General features: G+C 41.6%; 1 protein-coding gene across 1 annotated transcript in view; it reads left to right on the top strand.

Moving 5' to 3' along the window:
- Nucleotides 1-27,391, top strand: part of tnks1bp1 (tankyrase 1 binding protein 1) — a 32,086-nt gene that overhangs the window by 2,823 nt on the left and 1,872 nt on the right. Inside the window, exons 2-9 of the mRNA XM_012870705.3 lie at nucleotides 4,330-5,364; nucleotides 8,455-10,540; nucleotides 24,139-24,251; nucleotides 26,217-26,316; nucleotides 26,466-26,604; nucleotides 26,744-26,886; nucleotides 26,972-27,162; nucleotides 27,262-27,341. Coding sequence (XP_012726159.2) covers nucleotides 4,340-5,364; nucleotides 8,455-10,540; nucleotides 24,139-24,251; nucleotides 26,217-26,316; nucleotides 26,466-26,604; nucleotides 26,744-26,886; nucleotides 26,972-27,162; nucleotides 27,262-27,331 — 3,867 coding nt within the window. The 5' untranslated portion in view covers nucleotides 4,330-4,339 and the 3' untranslated portion in view covers nucleotides 27,332-27,341. The remainder of the gene's footprint in view (nucleotides 1-4,329; nucleotides 5,365-8,454; nucleotides 10,541-24,138; nucleotides 24,252-26,216; nucleotides 26,317-26,465; nucleotides 26,605-26,743; nucleotides 26,887-26,971; nucleotides 27,163-27,261; nucleotides 27,342-27,391) is intronic.

Genomic DNA, 27,391 nt, shown 5'->3' with positions numbered 1-27,391 from the left:
AGGGTTGAACGATGGCTTTTAAAAGGTATATATACCCCTGTTAAAACTCCAGGTTTTTCTCCTCATCTCCTGTTTTTTTCTAAATATAATGTCACTTTTATTCTGTATAACTCAAATAGACTTTTAGAAGGAAAAAAAGCATTTTATTAAAAAAAAAGAAGTGTAATAACCCAATTACTGTGAGCACACCGTTAAACGACCACATCGTTGAAGAACCTTTTGATTCAATTTCTCCCTTCTTTCTTCTTTGGTAGGGGCTGATCAGCATGCCACATCTTTATTTGACTACATTAGCCCATTTTTCCTTGTGAAAGTTCTCCAAATCTGTCAGGTTGTGTTGACATCCCTTGCTCTCTTAAGGTGAACCCCACTGATTCTCTTGTTGAATGTAGTTCAGAGGTATGGCGGGGTCATTCCACAACTTTTGTTTTTCTGTCAGGCATTCATTCTGATTGGGAAAAGTTACAACTTTTCGGTTGTAGCTCGCAGCGATGCATGAAGCCCCTGTTCATCTTCAGCTCTGCTGCAGACTTCTGAGTGTTTTTGGGTGAAAACTGACTGGTATTTAGGACTTTTTATATCTTCATCCAAAATCTTCAGTAAGTTCCATCAGAGGAAATGTAACCCCGGCGCAGGACTCTGCCACCACCAGATTTCCTGATATTCCACTATGGGCACGATGTTGTGCTTTAACTGCATTAACAACAAACAGCAGCTAAGTTGTTTCAATGCCAAAACAGCACATGTTGACGAGAAGCTACTTTTTCAATACAAACTTGTGGTTGAGATGAAACAACAATTTAAAAGGTCTTAGGTTTAAATCCTGATGCCTTTCTGTATTGAGTTTGAATGTTCTTCCCTGTGCATGCGGGAACTCAGGAGAGAGATCCCAAAAACCCAAAAACATGACTGATCGGTCAACTGGTCACTCTACGTTGCTCTTGGGTCTAAGTGTGTGCGCGCATGGTTATTTGTCCTGTGCATCTCTCTATTTGACTGGCAACATGTCCAGGGTGCACCCCGCCTCTCGCCCAATGACCTCTGGAGATAGGCACCAAACCCCTTGTGACCCGGTGAGGCTGAAGGTGGTATAAAAAATGTCTCATCGTTTGTAACCTCTCCCCAACCTATTTAGTTAAAAGGGACAAATGAAGAATTGTCAAACCGACACACACACACACAAAAAATCCAACTAGAGCAGCTGACATTGATTTCAGATTTATCAGATCAACTAAAAGTTAGTGGCAGTGCGAACTTAATACGACTCGGTGCTGAAACTGAATCAAAACGTGGTTGAACAAAGTGTTGGTTTTAGGGTGTGCACATTTATACAAGCAATCTAACTAATGAGATGATTCTTCACTTGAATTGTACGTGATAGATTTCACAAGAAAAAGGAAAATTGGCTTGGAAAAGATTTACCAAAGGCTGTATATATATTTATATATATATATATATATATATATATATATATATATATATATATATATATATATATATATATATATATATATATATATATATCACGCTACGCCAACTGCATTTGAAGAGGAGTGTGTACTCTTATCAGAACTGCTGTATCTGCACAGATAGTTCTCTACTGTCGTCTCTTTGGCTCATGCTGAAGCACCTCGACTTAGCACAGCGGTCAATTTCTTTTCTTGGAAACAAATCCTTGTTCTTTCTTCTTTTTTTTCCCTTTCTTTTCCTCTTTCTGTGACGTTCAGAGCTGAAACTCCGAAAACAAACCAGATAACCCATGAGGATTGGATTGGATTCTAACTGATGAAATAAGAGTCCAAAGCTGCTGCAGCTGGTTTCATATAAACAAAATGGTACAACAGCGGTTTTAAATGTCAGGAAAACAGCATCATGAGACACTAGCATCACGTCATTGCCTAAACTATACATCTATTTGGAAGAGATGGGTGATTATTTACTCACAATATTGCAACGATTGAAGCAAGCTTTAAAATACATCACTAACTTCTTTTGTGGCTATAGTATAGTAATACAAAAGTTGCTCTAGAATCGTACCCATAAAATGTATTAAATACTAAAATAGCGCTAATAAAGACATGAGAACTACTTTTATTCATATTTTCAAATATAAGGATTTTTCCAACGAAGAACAAAATAGCATTCATCAATTTTGTGTTTTGTACAGTCAAAACATAAATATATCTTTTTATCAAGATATAAAAAAAATGACAGAAAATCATTAACGACATTAACAATGTTTGCCGGTTCCTGGTATTTTTTATCAGCTAAAGGGTGCTGAATAGTGCCGAGTCTTTTCACATGAACTGCTCAATGCATGAAGGGCCGGTTCACCCGATAGCTGCCTTGTCTGTTTCTGTTCGCTTCCCAAAGCGTGCTGCATAAAAACGGTAAAACCCTTCTTTCTTTGGACCCGTTCAGCTTCAATAGTTGTATATGTCTGTTAATGTCACCAATTAGACTTTTCAGTGACTCTCTATCAAGACGTGACGTTTCGGTTGTAATGTAGAGTGGTACTCAGCCTCAGGTTTAGAGTAAATAAAGATCTGATAATATCTGTTTATCTACGAGGTGTAAAGTGTGATTATGTGGTTAGTAAAGAAACACAACACAGAGTAAATTACATGTTATGATCAAAAATATTACAGCTTTCTCAAAAGTTGCATAAAACACAATTCTGTATCTAAGTGAATTAATCGGTCTTATCATTGACTAAAAGCCGTGGAAAACTGCTTGTTACCCTTATGGTGATCCTCAATCAGTGATGGCTCACATGTTATCTATAATACAGACGCTTATTATGAAGATCATTTTATTTTGAAGGTAGGGTTTCCAGCAATGAGCTTTTGTTGTCTTTGCGAACAGCTAAGCAGCTCATTTGAACTTAAGGAGTATCTCAAATGAAAATGAGACCAGAGCGGAAGGTGACACAGTTAATGTTTGTTCACAGTGATTGATGTGTTTCACTTTATCCTTTCGGTAGAAATGTGCTTTTAAAAAAATCCAGACAAACCAGCCCTCATCCTGTTGCAGCAAAACCAGCTCGTTTTGTTTCTACTGAGCGTAATAAAGATTTTCAGTGTAATACAGTGGCTCATACCAGCAGCAAGGGCCTGGGTTCTGCTCTGCATACCCAGCAGAACCAGAAGCAAACACGGAGATGCAGCTTTTAGTTCTGATGCTCCAGTTATCTAGACTGTAAAACTGCTGGAATCCTGAGATCAAGCTTAAAAACCTAGTTGAAGTTGTTTGGAGTCCAACTTTTCTTATATCTTGACCTGCTGCTACTATGCCACTGCAATGTGATTTCCTCTGTAATGTTTTCTTTTCTCGCGTTCGGTTCATGTACAGTACTTTCAATCGTCTTGTCACTGAAATGTGCCGTACATTTAAACTTGCCTTGACTTGGGTTCAAATCCCAGCGTGGGATTTTTCTGCGTGGAGTTTGCATGCCCTCCCAATGAATGCGTGGGTTATCTCCAGGTACTCACAGTCCAAAAAACATGACTGTTAGGTTAATTGATTTCCCCAAACTGGCCTCAGATGTTAGTGTGTCCTGTGTGTTTCTGTGTGGATGAGTGGATTTGAACATCCTACACAGCAGAAAGATGTAGAGACATTGTTTTCCATCTAAACTGACAGTCTGGCTAAGGAAAGCATTCATTGAAGAAGCAACCAAATGACTTTGGAGGAGCTGCAGAGAGCCACAGCTCAGATGGATGAAAACGTAAACAAAACAGCTATTCGTTTTGCATGCTATAAATCTGGCTTTTTTTTTTTTTTTTGGAAGAGTCGTAGAAACAAAACTGATGGTAAAAAAAAGTCCCTCTGGCAGTTTTTAGTTTAGGGACACAGCAAATATGTGGAAGAAAATGGTCTGGTCAGATGAAATGGAAATTTAAATCTTCATCTTTCCCACACACAAAGAGCTATTTCTAGCAACAAACTAACGCTGCTCATCACCCTTTAAACGCTATTCCTCTGGTTAAACATGGCGTTGGCTCCGTCGTGCTGTAGGGAGGCTTTTCTGCTGCAGGGACAGGGAAGCTGACAGCGTTGTTGTGAAAATGTTTGGAGCTAAACACAGAAAAATGAAAAATCAGATTTTTCTTTTCATTGTAAAACATTTTGAAAACCATGCAGAATTTTCATCTCACTTCACTTTTCCGCACTACTTTGTGTTGTTCTATCACATAAAGTCCCAATAAAACACACTGAGGTTGGTGGCTGTAATATGGCAACATGTAGAAAAGTCCAAGAGGTATGAATACTTTTTCAAGGCAGCCTGCATTGCTATGAATTAATCCTTTTCTCTCTTTTCTTTGTCAGGGACTAAGCGATGGAAAGCACCACTGAGGTCTCTCAGGGCGGAGGCCTGCCCAGCACAAAGCCCACTCTGCCCCCCAAACCCAGTCTCGCTCCCAAACCTTTCTCTCTGCAAAAAAACAGCAGAATTCGCTCCATCAGTGCTCCAAAGACTCTTCCCAAATCCCAACCTACACCTACGTCACAAATACGCCAGACCGAAGAATCGGTGGCAAAAAGTCGCCCGACCACCGCTGCGACCACCCCTGCTAAGAAACTGCCTCAACCCACTTCGGCCTCAGCTCCCAAACCCCGACCTGCAAGCGTGCCGCCTAAATCTCAACCGAAAGCAACCCAAGCAAGCAAAGCACCTCCACAGGAAGAGAATAGTCTTGGTTCGGAGACGCGTGCTCCGGATGCAGCCCCCGAAACAGCTCCGCCTAAAGAGGAACCCAAGTCGGAATCAGTCCAGAAAAACAGCGTCATCCAAACAAGCCACCAAACTCCCACAGACGCTGCTGCTAGCTCGGCGTTGAGTGATGGAGAGGAGAAGCAAAGCGACGCTCCGGTTTCTGTTAGCCAGAAGGTCGAGGAGCCGAGCAGCGACGGCTCCTCGACAAACGATCCGGTATGCCTGAGGGGCAGCATGAGAAAGCGTCTCCCGAAAGCGCTTACCTCAAAGTTCGAGGCAGGCGGGGTTCCTTTGCCCGTTCAGCCTCCGAAAGCCGCTTCCAAACCCGTCGCCAAACATAATTCGGACAGGCCGCAATCGTCTGACACACAGCAAAGCCAGGCAACACCAGAACCTCCGGTCAGAGAGGGCGACACCGATGCAGCGAAGGAGGACTTCACCGGCGGGAACAGCATTAAAAAGAGAATCAGCCTCCTGTTTGACTCGGTGTCAAAGCCGGAGGTCACGACCAAGAGAGAGGAGCCGGAACTGACCAACGGGCTCAAAGTTGTGAAGGAGCAGATCAAAAACTGGGCGGCAGAAACGAGCCCAGAGGATCAGAAGGTTGAGAAGAATACTCAGCCTGCAGCCAGAGTTCGCTCCAAGAGGTGAGTGAGGCCTTCTACTCTCTCTGCACTTTGGGTTTGGGTGCATGACCAGACATGAATTGAAGGAGAGGAAATTTCTCCCTCTGGTGCAATCAAACATGAAGTTTATTTCAAAGTGTTGACACATGGACAGCAATCAGCTCTTGTCAGTACAACCCCTTTTTGACGAGACATGTTGGACTCGTGATCATCATTTAAAACACCAGACCAGACTGAACTGTCCTGAACAGGTTGAACAAATCAGAGAATATTTTTATGTTAATCTCTCATTTTTGTCAAGTTAGATTGTATGCAAACATGACAGCAGGAGAAAACAGTATACTGTTGTTAGTCGCTGGTTTTCTTGGGGAATTAACAGTGCTGCCTGGAGGTAACTATGGCAGCTCTCTCTGTTTTGGCATTTTGTTGCTGTGAACATTTGGAGGATACTGCAAGTCTGGAACTGTTTTGACTGAAAAGTTTAATAAGTCCTTCTTTAGATGTGATTTGTCAGGACACTGGAAAGGGTGTGCTCACTGCGTAGTGTGGCTTGCTTCATCCTCAATGCGCCCAGGTTTCTGTCCTTGGTTTACTAAGATGAAACTGGAGTATATATATATATATATATATATATATATATATATATATATATATATATATATATATATATATATATATATATATATATATATATAGACGTATATCGATGATAGAAAGAATGGGTCATTGCATTCTAGCCTATCGTGTTGGTTAATATTATAATTCATGACATCCTCCCAACCAATCACAGACCCAGGAACACTCCGCCCCCTTCAAAGAGTTCAGAGAGCACGAGTTCTTTTTCATTTTTTAAATACTTGGAGTTTTGGTAAAAAGTTGACAGTTCTGTATCTAAAATAGGTCTCTAAGCAACAGCATAAAATGGCCAGGGTCTATTTTATCGATGTGCTTTTTTTTCTATGTGGTCCAGCTCTATGTTCAGTATGACATCAAATTACCTGGACCAGTTCCTCTGGCAGCCACTGCCATGCTTAACAGTTCAAGGTGGAATTATTGTTGCCAAAGGGGAATGAGGTTTACAGCCAGCTGGCAGTAGAGCATGGAACGTAAACAACTCACTCTCTGCATATGCGCTGTTAAATATTGATATTTTAAACAGTTGACTTATCAGAAACAAATTGCTTTCTGTACCGTTTAGCATCATTGCATGGTGTATCTAAGATTGAAAAAGTCATTGCTCACTGAACGACTTAAATCCAATTCTCATCAGTGTGGCATTATAGCTCGATGTTTGTCTCGTTTGACCATAAAATTTCTCTCCAAAAAATATCAGAGACATTGTCTCTGGAGCAGGACCTTCTTTCTAGGTTGGTGTCTTCTGTTGTTGTGATTTCCTCACTTTGCAACTCACTTGGGGGTCATTTACTCAAAAATCAGAGGGTTATATTTTTAAGCCTGTGCGTACAAATGGTGTCTAGATAGTCAAACTTGTATACCTGATGGTAATTTTCAAAAATCGTTTAAATCTGTTGTGATTTTTTGTAACAACCTGAAAAAAAGAGCAGTTTAAATGCACGATTAAAAGGGAAAGGTTAATATTACATCCACGGCCATGATGAGTACACCTTATCTTCTCAATGGAGCTGTATATTAGATTGCAGTGATTTTTAAGTAATTTCATGATATGTCATTGTAAATGTAACCTTAAAAATGTTGTTAAAAACAAACAATCCCCTCAAAACCCTTAACTGTGCCCAGAATTAGCGAGTGGCATTGGATCATTCATGCAGCAGTTGAAATGAAAGCGTTGATTGTTTAATGGCCTTCACTACCCTTCGTACTCTTTCTCTGCCCTCGCCTCCTTTACCTGTCCTCAGATTTGGTCTGAAGTTAATCTCCAACTTTGGGTTTATTGATCTTTGAGGGGGGGGTACTTGCATTATTTTGCCATTATAATTATATTAGTTGAAAAATGGTTTTCAAACGACAATACTATCGTTCATCGCAACAATGTCAGGGACTATTTTTCATCCAGCAAAACTTCAACCTTGACAGGCCTATGTGTGGTTCATCAGGTGCATCAGGGTCCAAACAGGGACTTTTGTGTCTGAACATCTCCTTATGATTTTGCACAAAGGGTAAAAGATGTGAAAACATTTTGCTTTTGCCAAAAAAAAGGGGATTAATTCAATAAAGGTGTCTACACATTTGGGAATTAGGTTTAGAGAATAAGGGGTTACTGTTTTAGCAGTTGAGGGGAAAAAATGAAAATGAGTATAATGAGCTCATGTAATTAGCTGCCATGATTATTTGTTCCTCATTGTTACGGCGTTTCCTGATTGCTTTGACCTGCTTAAAGGAACCGGAATCCACTCAGTTTTCATCATCACTATCTCAGCAGAGCATAAGACAACTGTCGCGAATGTGTTAACCCCTTTCTCATTGGATTGACGCGCTTTCACCACCCCTTTGCAGAGCATGTCACACAGATGTCATTCAAACGGTCCAAACTTTATTTTTAGCAATGACAACCAGTTATTCCTATTAGAAGCTACTTAGGTCAGTACGATATCGCCAAAGTCACTGTAAAAGATGCCACGTCTGGGTTGTCCTTTACCAGCATGGATGGAGGAGGTCTAAGGCAGATGAGAGTGAGATTAGGTAAGAGGTAGAGGGAGGTGGAGGTGGAAGGCTTCAAGTCTCAGAAGAAATTTTGGGAACTATTACGGTACAGTAAAATTCCCACCAAAGCATTTCTGATCCAGTTCTTTGCACGGCCTCTGTACTAAGATAGAAATGGCACTGAAGGCATGAAAGCTCTGTAATAGGCTGCAATGACAAGCAATGGTGCACTGATTCACTGATTCAAGTGCTTAATTTTGTTGTCCATTCTGGTTGATGTAAAGAACTCATACACATGGTTGCAAGACATTATTTTGCTTTTGATGCGTATTTTAAAGGTTTTGGCACGGTTAGAGCCTTTGACACCGGTGTGTTAGCTCTATTGAAAATGTGGGGTTTGACTTGACTGCTGTATGAAAGCAATCGAGACCAACTGTAAAGTCTTTTTTTTCCCACACTAATTGACCGTGATTTGTGTCTCTTCTGCAGCTCTGAGCCTGTAGCGGAGAAATCACCTGAAACACCAAGAATGGAAATTCCTGCTGCAGAAGAGACACCTACCAAGCCCGTGGACGCACATTCCACAATACCTACCCCAACGGAGAGCCCAGCTGAGCCACCTGAGGAGGCGAGAATGGAAGATGAATCCTTAGAAAGTGCAGCGGAGGCACCTGCGGAGACTGACAAACCAAAGGAAGATGACGTCCAGCTGCAGAGGAACCACGTCGCCGCCGCTGATGAGCAAAACGTGACGCCTGGCAGTGCACTGAAGAAGAAGAAGAAGAAAGCCAGACGCTCTGTTCGCTTTGGAACCGTGGTGGCGGATGACGGCGGACCTCCAGTCATGCTGGGCCCAGATCCTGAATCCAGTGAAGATGAGAAACAAAAACAGGATGCTGGGGTTGAGAACAAGGAGGAGGAGGAGGAAGAGGAGGCGGCTGTCGCTCCAATGCCCGTCTACAGAAGAGTTGGCGTTCTCCAGAACAAGGACAAAGAGACACAGGAACAAGAATCACTGAAACACCTGCAATTTGAACAAAGGCAGAAAGAGGAGGAGAGCGGACGGGGACGACTTAAACTGGAAGAGGAGCAAAAACGAACAGAAGAGGAAGAAGAACGGGAGGAGGAAAAGGCAAGACAGAAGGAATTGGAGAGAAAACAGTTAGAGGAGGAGAAAAGAGAAGCGGAAAGACTGAAGGAAGAACAGATTGAAAAGGAAAGGCAAACGGAGCTGCTGAGACAGAAACGGGTCGAAGAGGAAAAAATGAGGGAAAGGTTGCGGCTGGAGGAAGAGGAGGCAAGACTGAGGGAGGAACGAGAGAGACAGAGGCAGAAAGAAGAAGAGGAAAAATTGATCCGGAAAGAGAGACTGGAAAAGGAACAGAGAGAGAAGGAGCTGGAGCTGATGAGGCAGAGAAAAGAAGAAGAGGAGCGACTCAGACAAGAAAAGTTGGAAAAAGAAAGGTTGAGACAGGAGGAAGAGGAGAGGGAGATAAAAAGACGGGAACTTGAGGAGCAGCGAAGGAAGGAGTTGGAGCTGATGAGGCAGAGAAAGGAAGAGGAGGAGAGACTCAGGCAAGAAAATCTGGAAAAGGAAAGGTTGAGACAGGAGGAAGAGGAGCAGGAGAGGCTCAGGAGGCAGAAAGAGGAGGAAGAGATGAAAAGAAGGGAACTCGAGGAGCAAAAAAGAAAGGACTTGGAACTCATGAGGCAAAGGCAAGAAGAAGAGGAGAGACTCAGACTAGCAGAACTGGAAAGACAAAAGTTAAGACAGGAGGCTGAGGAGAAGGAGAGGCTCAGAAGGCTGGAGGAGGAGGAGGAGGAGGAGGAGAGAAAAAGGAGGGATCTGGAGAGGAAGATGCAGCAAGAAAAAGAGGAGGAGAGGAAGAGGGAAGAGAAAAGAAAGATGGAGAAAGAAACAGCAGATGAGCTGAAGAGAAAGATGCAGGAGGACCTGGAAAGACAACGAGCTGTGGACCAGAGCAAAAGGCTGAAAGCAGACGAGAAGAACGACGAAGAAGGGGAAAATCTCATCAACTTCGATGCAGAAGATGTCTCTCAGAAGTCCGACCCCCCGTTCTCCCCCTCACCAAACACGGAGAGCCTCATCGACATCGTTTACGACGACTTCTCAGTCCAAAACCCTCTGACCGACGTGGACTATGATGACTTTTCTGTCAAACCCAGAAGACGGACTCCCCAGCCCAGGCTGGACGCTGCTCCCGCCAGGAGCCGCTGGACAGCTGAACCTGTGAAAACACACGACTGGCTGGTGTCCTTCGACAGCGAACCTCAGCAATCTCTGCAAAGAAATGTACCGAAACAAGCAGACGAACAACTGGTGCCCACCCCAGCCCCGAAGAGCCCAGCGAAAGAGACGGTGGAGAGGCTGCTGGTAGATATTGGTGTGGAGGAGGAGGAGGAGGCGATGCCAGAGGAAGACCAGACTGAATCTGTTGAGATGAAGATGGAGGAGGAGGAAGAGGAGGAGGAGGTACAGGATGAAGACAAGATGGAGGAGGAGGCAGAAGTAGAGTTGAAGGAAGATGAGGGTGAAGAAGAGGACCACGAAGAGGTAAAACTAAAATGGTTTTAACCAATTGCAGCTTCCATGATTTGTTAAACAGGATCCAGAGAAAATCACAGTGGCCAAAATGTTTTGTTAATCTGCTTACAGAAAAATGTTCATACTTATAGCGAACAAATATGAGCAGAAACCCTTACAAAGAATTCTGCTTTTAAAGTAGGAGCAAAAAAAAATCACCCTGGAAATGTACACTGCAAAAACAGAACAAAAATAAGTAATTTCTTCTTGAAATGAGTGTATATGTACTTTATTTGAGCAGGTAAATAAGATAATTTGCCAATGGAATAAGATTTTTGCACTTAAAATAGGAACAACTCATCTCCATCAACTTATTTCAAGTGCATTATATCAAATTATCTTATTTTAGGGGTAAAAATACTCATTCCATTGGCAGATAATCTTATTTACTTGCTCAAATCAGGGACAAATGTACTAATTTCAAGAAAATGTTACTTATTTTTAGTTCTGTTTTTTTCAGTGTAGACTCTATGATCTTCCATTTGAATCTGTTTATTAACAAAATCACCTGTGGCGCAGTGTTTGGTGCCCCTGACAAACCTTTTTGAACAAGTATCACTAAGAAATTTTATTCTAAATTCTACTTTTTTTTTAAAGTTGATCAAACTATAGTTAGTAATAAACAACTTTCCGTAATAGTTTTCTGATATAAATAAGATGACGGGACACAGATTTCCTTTTGTGACTGGCCATGAGGCTGGACGGGGATCCAAGTTTAGCCTGCTAACACTCACAGCAAGCGAGATGATAGACAGTGGCATGTTGGGGTTAGTAAGTCTCCATAGCAGCCATTAAACACCATCTACATTCCAACCATGGGTTTGGAGGTAAAAGCTTTTTGTACCGTAACAAAAGTAAGCACTGAGAGATTACTCATCTCTGCCAGGACTTTAGGTGGAACCATTTGCTTTGGTCCGAACGTTGGAGCTTTTTAGTCTCCGCTTGCCCCGTTGTTAAGTGTGGTGGAGGAGCAGTGATGCTGTGGGCCTGTTTCTCTTTCAAAGACCACGAGTTGGTTTTGGGGTGCAGGGATAATTAAGTGTTTAGACAAAAAGTTCTGGTAGTCTCTGCCATAAAACTGGAAAATGGCTCAATTCTGGTTCTGTCAGTTGATGAATATGACCCAAAGCCGGACAAGGGGTGCGCTGAAGAGCAGAGTGCACAGGAAATGATCACCATGAATGTCCATAGATCCTCATTATGATCCAAACCTGCCAAGGCTACGTTTCATACTGTCGGCCAAGTTGCGTTGTGTAAGGCACTAAATCCACGCTTATGAATGATTGTGTCACTGGGGATTTTGTATAGTTTTTGCATAAATGTATACATTTTCCAGCATGTGATTGTTTTAATAGCTCTAGCTTTGGGACCTAGAAATGTATTTGTATCCGTAAACATGATCTTTCTGTTTGCAGGCATGAATTCTGATGTGTTTATATCCAGCGTAGGAGAGAAGTTTTGATAGGAAAGCTTTTTTTTTTTTTTTTATGTGGAACCATCTCCTTAGTGGCTCAAGTGCGATTCAGTATTATGTCATGCATATGATGTTGACTAAAAGTTCAACCCTCCTCTGGCACTGACTATAGGAAATATAGGGCTTAACTACACGGCAGCAAATACTTTTCATTCTGTCTTGCGACTGGATATTGATATCAGCGGGAGATTGTTTTCTTCCTGCCTTCCTTGTACACGTGGCTTATTCACTTAACTTATCCAGTCCTGACATGAGCTCACTAACACGTCCTTTTATACTTTAGATTGAACAAAAATAAAAAAAAACTCTTTATTTTTAACAGCTCAAGAGCGGTCCGTTGGATTTGCATCGGTAGCTCCTTTGTTTCCACATGAGCGGCAAAAGCGTCTAAATGTACACAAATGACCTTGACCTCTGTCCTATTTATTTTTGAGGACATCTGCGTGCTTTGCCTCTGGAAAAGATGGCTCTACAGACGTGAGGTTGTGTCATTGCTAAGATGCTTCTTCCGAGCAGGGCCAGTTTTTCAACTTCACTAAACTGCTTCGGTATCTAAGAAAAAACGTCCTGGTCCTACAGCGTGATCGATTGTTCGTTTATGAAGAGAGGGTGAGGTTGAGAGCTGATGTAGGAGTGAACGAGCAGATGTGCTTGTGTCACCGCTGAATTATGTCAGCCTGCCAGTCTCTCCCACACACACACACACACACACACACACACACACACACACACACACACACACACACACACACACACACACACACACCTTCACAAAAACTGCCATTCCTGTAGCGCAAGAAAAAAATACTTGTTCTACTTGCTTGAGCCTGACTGAGCGAAAGAGCCGGCAACGTCTAAGGTATGTGACTGCGTGTGCCGACGAGGTTACGTTCAGGAATCAGTGCTGGTCGTGCTTTGTGGTTTTAGCTTGTTTCTGGGAAACCGAATATCTATAGGTGGAATCTACCCCCGAGGAGATGGGTTTGTGCTCAGAGTGTAAATCTGACAGATGGGTGGAAGCTGCGTGGCATGAAATCGCCTGCATTGTGATCGTCTCCTGTTTAAACAGCATATAAATAGAAAGTGTGATGGAAGCCAAGGCCGGTCGGGAGTTCAAGTTTGTCCTCGAGGACGCAGCCGATAATTGTGAACACACCCGTGCTAAAGTGCCGTCAAACGGTCTTTGTGATCTAATGAAGGACATTTAAGATCAAAGTATTCCATCAGACCAATAACAAGACATTATTACAGAAATGTGGGCCTAATGAGACGTATGTTCATTTTAAGCTGACCAAACGAACCTCATCAGAGCGCATATTCTAACTCGCTGGGTGGGACTGCATGATGTGACATTTATCTTGATTCAACTGAAAAACAAGGAAATCCGTTCGAGGGGTAAAAAAAACAAAAAAACAATAATAATAAAAACGAAATAAATGAAATATAAGTGTGCATACCTTTAAATTTATACTTTTCTTAAGCATATTCTGATTCATTTTCAGCACCCAGTCCTTTTGAGTGGACATCCATCGTCGATTAAAGGGATTCATAAAAACCATGAATAAAAATCAGGATTTGTCATTATTATAAGCTCTGGGTTTTTGTTTTTTCAGGTGTTTGTTCGGATAGATGCAATTATGAACAGTTTTAAATACCTGTCAGCTCGTCTGCATCATATTGACTCCAAGCATACCTCTAAAGTCACATAGGAATGATATTATTATGGAAAGAAAATTGATGTTTTAAAATAGGCTAGCCAGAGTTCAGGAGGAAAATCCACAGGAGGTCTGTAAGGTCACCTGAAGAGGGCTGTGGACAAGGGATGTCCCAATAATAAGATAAATGGACCTTTTTTTAAGTCTTACAAAGTAAAGATGTGGGATGCTGCCAGACTCCAACCAACAAAGACAAAATGCTGAAATTAAACAAGTTATTTCCTTTTTATCATTGGTCTTCTTCTGACAGATTACATTTTTTTCAGTTGAATGGTACAGCATAAATGTCAAGTTACATGTTGAAATAGCTTTTAAATGATATATCATGACCTCGTTTTTGTTTACATCGCAACAAAACAGTATTTTTGACAGGAATGTGGACACTTGTAAGAGCCTATTTTTATTCCTGCTAAACTTGGACGATTTTTCCTCCTGCTATGACTACTTAATAAATTAGTTAAAGAAGTCATCAGACTTTATGGAAGTAAACAAATTACAGTCTGTGGGATGTTTCAGATTTAAATGATTAAGTCTGTTAGATCCAATTTGGTATAGACCAGCATATCTGTCAAGTGGGTTTTTGGAAAAACTGTGTTTAAAAGAGCATGTTGGGTCGACCAGTAACCTTAAGGTGGAAGCAGAGAAGGCCCTTAAACCTATAAAGACAGATACACTTGAGACAAGACATTTAGTTGTAAGAAGAAAGAAATCTTTTATCTGACGTTGCAACTGAACGATCCAACAAAGTTTGTCTTTATATGCTTCGTAAATTGCATTTAAACAGCTAAAATAGTTTGAGCTGGAGACAGCCTTCATTCATAGGCACGTAGTCACATTGAGACACAAGTTCTCATTTACAAGAGAGACCCGTTCGCTCATATTTAAAAACGCATTCAGAACAATACAGGGCTTACTAAAACAGTGTCACGAAGTTTAAAACGCCGACGAATTCACAAAAAAAAGAAACATTTTAAGAACAAGAGTAAGAATCTTGACATTGTTGCGAGATCATCATGCAAGGCGAAGTTCCTTGATGTCTGTCCCGCTGATGTGCTTTTGCTCTTCTTGTTTTTTTTCTCCCTCTCACACAGTAGGGACGGGCGACCGTTTAAATATCCGCTGGTTAAATGACTTCCAAACCGAATTTAATCCCCAAAGAAGTGCTAACGTATGTGAAATGTGCTGCTGAGCCAGCTCAGTAGTTAGCCGCTAATAACATTAAAATCGATTGTTGTGTAGGAAGGAGGCATCATATCACCGTAGTTAATTGCCTGATTGGAAACAGATCCGCTCAAACCATTTACCACACTACCAAACACATTATTACATGTGATGCTTGAAGAGAAGCAAACATATTTTGGATTTTGTTTCCCTGTAAAATAGGTTACCCTGGCAAAGGCTACTGAAAAGTCATAATATAGATGTATAGTACAGCAATGAACGCTGTATTTGATTTTGCCACTTATGCAATGTTAAAAAGCTGAAATGATTATGACGTCACATCGTGCTGATGATGAGCGGGTGAGGACGTCTGAGTGGAGCTGTAAGGAAACGTGGCGGTCCCTTCCTGGAAGAGGGGGACACATTTTGTCGCTTTAATTCCAGCTTTTTCTTTTGCCACATGCCACTGTGCCTTTTTGGCGAGGCACTTTTCTTATTGATCTGCATTTCAGTTTATAAATGTGACTGTGGGCGACTGTGGCTTCGGGAATACTTGAAAACAAGTTAGCTGTTTTTCTATCTCAGCAAATTTGCATACGTTTGGGAATTGGGAATTTTTTTATCCATGAAGAGAGAATATTTGATGAAGCTTACGCATGCCCAGTAATGTTTAACTGGCAATCCAACCCAACTGCAACAATACCAACAAATGCATGACTGTTTTAAGCTCCTGATCTTGAACCAGGAAGTGTTCCTCCTTTCAGAGGCGAAAATCCTCCCATGACGTATTTATGTTACTAAGATGTGGGTCATTCAAAGGTCTTTTATGTTGGAGATCAGTCGTGACACTTGAAGTTGGAGATCGCTGATATTTACAACAGAAAAGATTTGTGTTGTGTGCGTTTTTTTTTTATTTATTTATTTTTTTTTTATGTTAATTCATGTCGGGATTAATATCTGGCTTGATCCATAAGTAAGTTTGAGCATTTAGCTGCACAGTACGTAACTGTTTGAGTGTGATGGGAGATAAAAAAGTCTTAGGACAAAGCTAAAGTTAACATGGGCTGCATCTTGTAATCATGCTGCCAAAAAAAATTGCAAACGCTTTTTGATCACTCCTGTTCTTGAAAAAGATCAGGCAGGAACTTGACCTGGTTCTAGTTGTCACAGAGGAAACAGCTGTATTAAGGTTTCCAAACCCTTCAGTACCTACGGTTTTAGGTATTTTTAACAATATGCAAAGCAAAGTAGGTTCATTTAAAGTTATGCGTTGCTGCTACCTCTCCGCCACCTGCTGCTGGCTTAAACGCAAATTGTCCTGCACCCTTTCTGCACACTTACAAGAATAACAGACGTGGCTGCCCAGATATGTTTCCGGTCGCCAAAGACACGGACAGACGTAAAATAAAACAGGTGGGCAGCAACAATGGGCACGTCTGTTCAGAAACAGGCTGTAGGGGTTAAGGTTAGGGTTAGATAACCTGCTAATATCAGCTTGTTAGACTCGTAGTCCTGTTCTATAAAGAGCAGAGCAAGCAAGCTGGGATAAGGTTCTGCACAATACTGGATGATATTCTGTGCAATAATGTGCCAGAAAACACTTAGTAAGGGTTTGTTCAAAAACGTGTTTGAGTTTATATGTTGGAATAAAATGAATAACCAATAAATGTTATGGATAACAAGTTTAAAATCATAGTACTCATCAGATATAGTAAATGTACCTGTTTAAATAAAAGCAAATATTATAATTTGCTGTTTTTGTTGTTTTAAATGTGTGCGTAAACACTATGAAATCGAGAAGTGGTGGTATGTCGACTCCGGGCCGTCATGGCTTAATTCCTGCTGAGCTGTGAATAATGGAGGCATCATCGGAGGGGCTGCAAAGAGGCGCCAGTTGAGGCAGATTGCTTCAGCACCTGTTTGCACACGCCGCGTGTTTGCAGAAGTAATGAAACGCCGGACCCAGGAGCCCGGGACTGTGCAGCTGAATGTGGGTGTCGTGTCGTCTCTGGTTCAACAAACAGACCATAAACGCCTCATTTACAAGTCCGCTGCCGTTGTGCCGTACTCATAACCACCCGGGTGTGTTGGGTGGAGGCCTTTGGGTGAGCTGCTTTGCTCATTCCACGCAATTATTGCTTTCACCACAGAGTGGTGCCAGTGCACTTTGGAGACTGCACTTCCTCAGTCTGAGCCGCACGAGTTAGGAAGTTTATGTTCTATCATGAAGGAGGGCTTTGCACGCTAAAGACAGAGCAGTGAGGATTAAAAAGTACCAGGGTGCCTCCTTTCTATGCTGCGACGTTAAATTCTGATCAAACGATGCAGAGAAACGTTTCTTTCCGGCAGACTAAGTGATATGTTTACTGAGCAAACAGAGGGCAGCCTTATTTAGGGTTCTGACATAAATATGGATATTCTTATTATAAGAATGTATTTTGTGGTCCGTGTGTCCTCATTAGGATCTGTCCAGCAGGCCAGCGTGTCAGAATGACCATACATGGCGTTCCTACACGCTCTCATTCTGTCCGTCTCCCTTCTCAATCTCCCCAGCCTTCCTCTCAGACAAGAGAGGATGGGCCCATGTGCAAACAAAGAACTTTACCAGGCTGCTGTCTATTCTTTCCCCCAACTCGGCTTTCACTCGTTGCTCCCGTATTCATTCTTTCTTCCTGCCTCTCACAAAGAGCCGGTTCATTCACCGGACCGCCTTACCTACAGGAAGAGAGCCGTGCAGAACGCACCTTGGCTCAGCCCGCCACACCTACTTTCTGTTCCCAGCTGGATTTCCCACGTCCGAGCGCGAAGCTTTTCCTGACTTTTGTCTTCTCTTTGACATCACGCAGCTCCTCCGAGGATAAAGGGATCGTCTAACGCTCGTTCCTTGGCATTGGATGTTTGAATATCTGCCGCGCTGCTTTTTCGGGACAGTTTTACTTCAGCAATTCCTGCTTTACCTAGAGAGAGAAAGAGGATATCTGTTTTGTTTTTTTTTGTTTTTTTACCTCAGAAGTTGCAACAACAGGGGACTTTTGATGCAGGAGATTTTAGTTTTTGTGATGATGGGAAGATCTTTCTTTCTGGATGCTGTATGTGTATCACGCCATTTATAGATAATACCGTTAACTGAGGGACGGAAAACGCCAAGGACCGGCTGAAATTTTACGTCCTGCACGCTTTGACTGTGTCAGGAATCTTGTTCTTACAAAAAATGGACCAAAAGATGGACTTAATCCGGTGTCGTGCCGACCTCCTCTCCTTCTGAACTACCTGCGAGACCTTTTTAACCAAAGCTGAGACTCTTTTTCTCCGGTGACCGCCGTCCCCATGGTGACCCCGTCAGCTTTCTGAGCCACCATGCAGTACTTGGGAGGAAAGCTGTCAGCAGCCCAGCTGCAGGTCGCCGGCTGGGTGGGCAGCATCCGCCGGTCCCTCCAAGGAGCTCTGGAGCTGGTGTGGGGCCCCTCAGATGAGAAGCAGGAGGCGGAAGAAGAGAAGGACGTGGACGAAAGAGAAGAAGAAGAAGAGGAAGGTGGAGATGGAGAGGGAAGGTTTGAGAGAGCCATGTCACCCCTTCGTAGGCTGGCCAGACGCAGCCGGCGCTCCCTGCGGCGCTTCCCCACCAGAAGTCGGCAGCCTTCGCAGCAGAGAGACCCTCCAACCTGCTCCGTAAGAACGGATGTTAAATAGTGTCTGAAACTGTTGTCAAGAGAACCAATAGAGATTCAGTCAACAGGCTTTAACAGCCTGACGGTTTTCATTCATGGTAGATACAGAAAGGAGTGTTATAAACCCTTATGATAGATGTTTTGCAGCACGTTCGGCTGCCTATCTTCTTTTATTAATGATTACCTAGTCTACCACCCCCCACTCCTGCGTGTTAAAGCAACATGCAAATCCACGCGGGGAATGTTTCTGAGAGCGGCGGTTCGTTTCAGGAAGGACGCGGCTTTATCTGACGAAGTTGTCTGAATGTGGCGTTTCAACGGGCTGCATGCGTTGCCCTTTCTGTTTCTCCGCGTGGCGTGCGTCACAGATAAAGCCCGAGGACAAAGACGAAAGCGTGTCAGACAAACTTTGTTTGGAGGGATTTTTGTTTCTTCGAGCACCTTGCCTTGTGTCACTCACGCGCATCACATTTTGCTCACAGCTCGCTTCTTCCTCCAGCCATGTCAGGGCAGGTCCTTGCAAAAGTCATCATCACCGTAACCTTTTCTGGTTTCGTCCCGTTAGCACCTCAAACCTCAAAGCGCATTTCTTTAGAGTTTAACTGATAGAGCAGCACAAAATCGAGCATAAATGCATTTTGCTGCTTTCCTTAAATGGCAGGGATCAAACTGCAAAGATGATTTCACGTGACTTTCTGCTTGTGACTCTTCCACAAAGGTCTGATATTTGGTCGTCGTGCACGTTTTAAGCTTTATTGTTTTCCACAGCTTTAACCCTCACCTGTCTTCTGTGTTTCTTGTTCTTCGTGAGGTTGCCTGCTCACTAATTTCGTCTTAACAAACCTCTGAGGACTTTGTAGATCAGCTGTTTTATACGCATCGTTTGAATCTAGTTGCTAAATATGTGAAAGCAGCTTTTCTGCACTGGATTTAATGAAAGGTATCCGGTTGAAAGAACCCGAATGCAGGTGCTTGCCACACTTGTAAGACTTTAACTGTAAAAATTATTTAAAAACCATGTTTCATTTATATTCTGCTTCATAATTTTGCACTGCGTTATGTTTGCCCGGACACCAAATCCCGATAAAATCCTCTTACACTGGTAGCTGTAAGATGACAAAATTGTGAAAAAGTTCAAAGGGTATTAATGCTTCTGCAAGGCACTGTACGTCAATATATCACTAATAGTCAGATGAGCAGACTGAAGACAGGTTTCAATTTTGGGGACAGTTTTTCTCTCATTCAGGCTGCTTTGTGCTTGTGGCATCTTGGGCACGTTATCTTTTCTCTCTGCTCCAAACAAGCTTCTCCCACATTCCTTTGAGTGCAACAGAAATTAGATGCAGGTAAAACATAAAGATCCAGACTCTGCCTGGACTTGCGTTCCTCTTCTGCCGGTCTCAAAAGCACATACTGTCACTGACAGAGGTAGCTTTTAACATAAACGACGTCTGTGTCTACATTTGTCCAGCTGTTCTTCAGCCGGTGAAATGACTCGGGGATCTGGGGGGGGGGGGGGAACATCTTACAAGGAATGTCATAATCTCTCTGCATGTCTTTACATAAAAGTAGCCTGAGAGTTTGCGTTACTATGTAGAAATAGAAGAAAGTGATGTTCCCAATGCTAGTGTTCACTGTTTACAATTATAGCGTAATGGTCTGTATTTACTTCATGGAAGGAGTAAATTTGCTTATCTTTGAGATGTTTCATCATCATTATCATACATAACAATGCTAAACGATGCAGACAGCAGAATTCAGGAGGAGGAGCTGACCACTACTCAGAGCAGGGCCGCTATAAGAGCAGATTCCCCACATCTTAAATAACTTAAACCTCAATGGAGGTTTTTCTCCAACAAAGTCATACGTGTCAAAGTGTCAACATAGAAACAGGCACCTGATTCCTTTCTGTTGGACTGACTGTCCAACAGAGATCTAGGCAGTCACAAAAACATTTAAGCATCCTTTTAAAAAGCTCGCCTTATTGAACAATCCTTACTACTCTCTGTTTCATCGTTTATTTAAACTTTTGTTTTAATGTCACACAAAAATCCCCTCTAAAAGAATGCATTATGATGGCATGAAAAATGCAACAGTTTTGCTTCTGTTGTTTCTCAAAATTAGTTAAATGCCGTTTCTGTTTCCTTTTTTATTTGTATTAAAAAACAAAGCTTCAGTGCCAGGGTTCACAAAGAATGCTAAAACTAAAAGTAACTCTTAGTGATGTCATTTTAGGAAAAATATCTAAAAAATTTTCACTTTTCACAAAGCATCTTACCTAAAGTGAAAGAATGTTAGAAGTAGTGAGGATAACTTATAGTGAGTCTTTTAAGCAAGGACGATGATGGCAACAGGGAGAGCTGATTGGCTAATTCACCACATAAACGTGGAGGAAATGAGAAAATAATAATACAATTATTAACATGTAGATAAGATAAACTTCATTATGTCCTTAGGGGGAAATTAATGCGTTTCAGCAGCTCGACAGGTTAAAGGCACGGCTCTAGTAACGTGATTTTACTGAGGATAAATAAATAATAACTAAAAATCTTGAATAATCATGAATAAAAATTGAAGAATTGTATGAATGAATGAATATTATTTACAGAAATGCTCTCAATACTAAACATTTTAGAAGAAATGGAAAAAGTTGCAGGGAAAATATATACATAAATCCCTCTAGACAAGATAGAAGAGGTGAGTAAGTATTTTCTGTATTGTGCATGATGACATGAGTAGCCTAAATGGTCATATGAAGTTTGCTTGTGTGATGCCATCTCCTCTCTGGCTTCTGACTTCCAGGCTGGTGCATAAAAGCACCAAGACGTGGAGAAAAGCTGCATTCATCTGCAGCAATATTCTTCAAAATCTGCTTATTTGCATCGTGATCCAGGGACTAATTTACCTTTCAACACTCCTCCGTAGTCCTCCCAGAGCTACGGGTATAGAGGTGATCCTCCTCTCAGGGTTTTTAACCTTTTTATGTCAGTTGTTTGCCAAATCCAACCGCTTTATAGAAGCAGGCCATCCCAGTAAAATGCTTACAAGTGAGTGCACATTAACATCGCATAGATGAAATAGTAAAATTACCAGTTTGGTGAAGAAACATAAGCAAATCCAAATGATAATAAGGATGTAAATTCATTCAAACATTTTGATACTGTGTGACGATTATTTCGTTTTGCCAAGTTTCATCATCATGTCTAGTCTGGTCTAATCAGTTAATTTCTTTCCTTTGATTACTTGGAGCACATTTGTGTTTGTTTGTTATCTTTTCTTATACTATCAACCAATCACAGCTTTTTTGAAAGCTTGTCAACCGGACAAGCATATTCTTTACCGGCCAAAATATTCATTCTGACTGACTCCTGATAAATATCTCCACATAATACCGCTACGTAATTAGCCCGAGCTAAACGCTAGTTGTTAGCAAACGGACATGACGTAGGTAGTCGCTGTCGTTCTCGCGTCACATGTGCGAGAAATTGTGTGCGTGTGCGCGTTTGTTGTCATACGAGCTTAAAGCAGAGGAAAACAAAGAAGCATCCACCCAAATGATGACTAAAAAACACAACTTAGTTGGTACAAACATTTACTCGCCATGTGGTGGCTAGCCCTGAAATTTAGTCGCCAAACGAAAAATTTACTTGCATTTGGCGTCTAGCGAGTGTTAATTTCAGACCCTGGTCACGCCTAGCAAAGGGGTCAACCACACCTCCCACTAAGATAAAAAATTATGTTGTCTCCTCACTCAGAGTCACTTTCAGCAGCTTTCTGAATCACGCTTAAGCTAAAACTCCTTGGTAGGAATTTTTAAGCCAACATAGGAGCTCTTTGAGAGGACTCAAAGAATACGGGCACAGGGTTTTTTTTTTTAAGAAGGATCATGTGGAGAGAATATAAGCAGTGATTCTGTAACTTGCAGTTGAGAGGTCTCTGCATTTTCACAGTTAAACTTGGCATCCCGATATTTGACAAATACTATTTCTTTATCATGTGTTGGTCCCCACGGACAATCGAGGCAAATTTTATCAGTACCTACTGTTTTTAAGTGACAGCTCAAGTTTTTTTTTTAAGTGGGGTTATGTGTGGTAATTGTGAGTAGTCAATATCTAACCTGTGGTATGTTACTGTGGTATTTTAAGGCTAGGCTGGAGCATTTTTTAACATTAAGCCTCTCCAAAAAAAAAACTAAATGCCTGCTTGTAGTGTTGCATGTAATTGCAGGCATGTCATGGCTTTTTCGTTGATTATTAAATAAATGTTATTAGATTACAGACACAACAAGCAAATAGTGTTGGCTCTACAAACCCTCAAATTAAAAACATGAAAACTGGTAATTTATGTTGTACAGATAAGAAAGTAGTTGAAGCTAACAGAAATCGTTTACAACAATGAATGGAGAACTTCTAGTTTTTTCTTTGTTTTTTTTTTCACTTTTCATACAAACTGTTGGATGTTGCTGGATGATGTCAAATGGATCAAGATTTGTGAAATGGTTCTGCTGAACTCAAGGTAAATTTGAGGCAATAAAGAGATTATTTACAGAGTGTTTGAAGTAAAATTTAACAGATTTAACTCCTTTCCCTGTGAGTTTTTTCATTGTTGAAAAACTAAAAAAAATGGTTTTCCTTTTTTAACTTTTGAGCTTTTGGTCTGATTTAGCAGAAGCTATTTCCAATTTTAGTATAAACGAACAAACTTTTTGGATAAACTTGATACCTTGCTAGGATTAATACAGGTTACAAACAAAATTGGCCCTCTGTGTACAGTTTCCCTGAATGCAGGCTGTGGTTATAGGAAAATCACCAGAAGCCCATTCAATCGTGCTGTTATGCTGCTAGATAACAGGCTTTGTGCAAATTAAGCTGCCCTTTGAGTCCTGAGCAACAAACTGACCCATGAAGAAGATGAGACATGGGCGCTGCTGGTGTTTACTCGAGTGTTGCGTTGTATCCAGGTGACGGTTTACGGTAAAACTAAAAGTGGGACGTGCCCCTTGACGAGCCATGAGGTGAGCTTAGAGGAATGTTTGCAGAGAAGTGCTCAGTTGCTTTGGTTTGGTAACGCACGCGCGTGTGCGTGTGCGTGTGTGTGTGTGTGTGTGTGTGTGTGTGTGTGTATGTGGACCCGTGCATTCCAGCATGAGGGCGCGACATCATGACTGTCTGTGCGTGGGTGTGTGTATATGGCAGTGTGTGTGTGTGTGTTTCTGGTGTTTATTGAAAACAACCCAGTCTCGGTGACCAGCTCATTAAAAGGCGTATGCATGGCTGATCCTTAGTCTTCTCTCCCCCTGTAGTTAGTGATGTTGGCACACAGTTCATTTCCCCCTGCCTTTGTTCCTCTGCAAAAAAAAAACAAAAAAAACTCCAATTCACAGAGCAAAGAGAAACTTTTTCTGTAGAGCACAGATAGGGTCAAGTTTGTGGGTATCTGCATGCTGTTTACAAAGTCTTCTATGCAGTCAACAATTTTAAAAGCATCTTTAGAGTTATTGCTTGTTCTGTCGCATCATAGGTCTTAAGATTTTTTGTCTCTATTTTCCAGCCACAGGTTAACAGTTCCGCCACAAACGATGAGGACATACCCGTTGAGACTTTGTCGCACAGTGAACCCTCCCAGGAGGATGGGATTTCTGAACTAACGCCGGAACCTGACAGGTAAAGAAGTTTTATTCTAGTGCAAAATATAGGTTGAATGACAATACAGGTTCAACCCAAGGAGCCTGAAGGAAATATCTCGGTATGAATGAATAAAGCATGCAGAGTTTGAGATTTTGTCCCAGGGCAGCATAAACAGAAGCAGCTGGACACTAAACTGTCCCATCCAATATTTTCAGGGCCTGGCATTGATTCGCCCCCTTGTGGACAATCAAGTATATCACGCTATTAAGATTGTAGCTTAAAAATTTAGATAAAATTGTAAAAAAAAAAAAAAAAAAATCTGATAATAAAGTTAGGTAAATCAAGTTTATTTGTATGGAACCAATGACATAAAAGGTCATTCAAAGGACTTTAATGTACAATGAAACAACTAAATAATTCTGTTAAAATAAATACACTAAAATTATAATTGTAAACTGCAAGCATCACATAACATAGCATTAAAAAACAGAGTGATGACAATTTAAAGAAAATAAATGATAGATGATGCTATAACGTCATTAAAAATGAACAGATTATGAGGCGGGGTAGAGTGTGCACCCACACGACCTCGAGGCAGCTGTGCTGGGTTTCAGTCCTGGCCCGTGGACCTTTGCCAGATATCTTTCCCCTCTCCCTCAACCCCATTTCCTGTCAGTAAATTTTAAAATAAGGGCTATTAAAAAAGAATGGATAAAATAATATTTGACCGTTTCGATAAACCTGCCATATACAACAATGTTTTCAGTGCTATTTCAAAGAAACCAGCAATTTTTGCATAAATCAGGTTCGTCACATAATTTATTTCAAATCTGAGGAACTGTAATAGTAAGTGAATTAACTAAAAAGAATTAGGTCTAAGTCTATGATAACAGCTAAGTTTCTTGCATGCTGTGTTGTTTTTAGCTTCATTGTTGGGAGGAGTTGAGTACTGACGTCTAATGTAGCATTTTTGGAGCCAAAGAAAATTATTTCTGTATTTTCTGTATTTGAAATTCTGACTTATACACTCACTGATAATATAAACAGACTCCCCCAGTCATAGTAAGGGGCTGTTATTAGCCAGCGACACAGAAATATAAAGTAGTGTGTCATCAGCATATGCGTGGGAAGAGCTCCAACAGTTCATGGTCGGAGCTGGAATAGCATATAGATTGTGAAGAAAAGCGCTCCGAGAATGTCACCTTGAGGAACAAAACCTTTGCTGGAAAGCTTCCACCCGTCGTAATGACCTAAAAATGTTAGGATCCCCAATGGTTTGAAGACTTAGTGTTAGGTTCCTGGGGATCCTGCAGTTTTTTGTATGGGTTCTCACCTCATTAGTCAGTTTCTGTTAATTATTGTTTCAGTAGTTGTGTTAAATCCTTATTTTCCTATCTTCCTATTTTTAGTTCTGTTAGTAAGTTCTTTTGCTCATATGCATTCATTCACCATGTTTTCCTGTTACCCCGGGGTTCCACTGAACCAGGAAGCATCATGGGAGCGCCATGGGGCGGGAGCGCTTTGCTTTCTCACTCTCATTATAAGGTCCTCCGTTATGCAACCCCTGTTCTGGGTCTTGCTCGGCCATGTTCCTGGCCCCTGTTTCTCCTGTTGTTCTGTAATATTTATTCCTTGTGTATCAGCACCTCACCTTTCACTCTACCTGCGGCTCCCAGACGTTTACCTTCACTTTGGTTCACTTTCACTTCCAGTTTTAAACAAAACCTGAAAAAAAGTCTCCTGTAAAACCCTTCCAATCAGGTTTGCTGAAAACACGTTGATGGACATCCACTAATGTTTTTCCATTTGGAGGACTTCCCTTTCTTTGCCTTTTATAAATGTACCCTGATGAGATGTCTAATGAAAAAGAGTGTTTGTTGCTAAACTGCCTTCTCCAGTATCTTTGCCAAAAAACACACATAAAAACAACAATAACAAAATAGCGTCTTTGTCATGTCTGTTTGCCTACACTCAACTCTAAAGAGCTTTCATCCTTTTCAGTCCAATACCCATCCCGGAAGCATTCGCTGACGCCCTCTCTGAAGCTGATGCTGACAACACAGATTCTCAAAGAGAGATAGATTTAACTCCTTTCCCTGAGGTTGGTAACATTTCTTTTTATAAAGAACGTCCTTCTGCAACACACACCTTCAATTGAGTGGGGATTTAGAATACCTGAGAAAATGTTTTCTTTCATAGTGTTGTGTGGAAGTGGACTAGTATTTACTCATGTATTGCTGCTCTCTGCAGGTCTCTACTCCTCTACTTGACACCCGCACACAGAGGTCCAAAGTAGCTTTGAGTAGGAGGCGAACACGGTCGCGTCCATCTCGCTCTTTCCGATTAGCGTCGGTTAAAGGTGACAGAGCAGGATTGAGTGTTTATGCTGGTAATGGTTATAACATTATATAAAAAAAAAAAAAACAACAACAACAACATAATATTAAACAAAAGCTGGGGCTCATTGGGAGTTTTGTTTCTCTGTGTTTTACTTGACGGATCTGTTTTCTTGTTTGCTTCGTTTTTAGGTGAACAAGGGGCCGAATCGAAAGAAAATGATTCGGAAAATGATTCGGAAGAAGAACCCCCTAAATCAGTGCCGGCATTTTCTCCTCCAACATCTAATCAGAAAGTTGCTATCTTTCCAGGTCTGAGCCCTGCAGACCTACTTGTAAGTTGACTCAAATGTTTTCTATTGACCATCATTATAAAGTCATAGATGCATACCGTTATGTAAAATATACTCAATATTTCAGGCTGGGATCAAGAAGAGAGCAGGTGGAGGAGCGGAGGAGGGAACAGCAGAGAACAAAGGAGAACAAGAGAAAGAAAGTCAAAGCAAGGAAGACGCTTCATCTCTGTCGCAGGCCTCAAGATCTCCCCGCTTAGCGGCTCATCTCCCAGGAGCGGCACGAGTGCTGCCCCCTGTGGGCAGTAACGAAGGAAGGTATGCTCCGAGAATGACCAGCCATGTACAGAAAGTCAAGGTCTTGTAAAGGATAAATATTTGGAGAAACTCATTGAAACACTGATTCTTTGCCATCAGCCCTGTCTCTTCTCCTGCGTGGTTGAAAGGACTGAAGAAGCGTATAACTCAGCGTAATGGTGAAACCTAACCAGAAACAGGTAAGTTACAGTGCCAAGCAGCAGTTCACGTCCACTCATCATGGGCACGG

Source organism: Fundulus heteroclitus, chromosome 20, assembly GCF_011125445.2.
Source record: "Fundulus heteroclitus isolate FHET01 chromosome 20, MU-UCD_Fhet_4.1, whole genome shotgun sequence".
Lineage (NCBI taxonomy): Eukaryota > Metazoa > Chordata > Actinopteri > Cyprinodontiformes > Fundulidae > Fundulus > Fundulus heteroclitus.
This window is presented reverse-complemented; position numbering and strand designations above follow the sequence as displayed.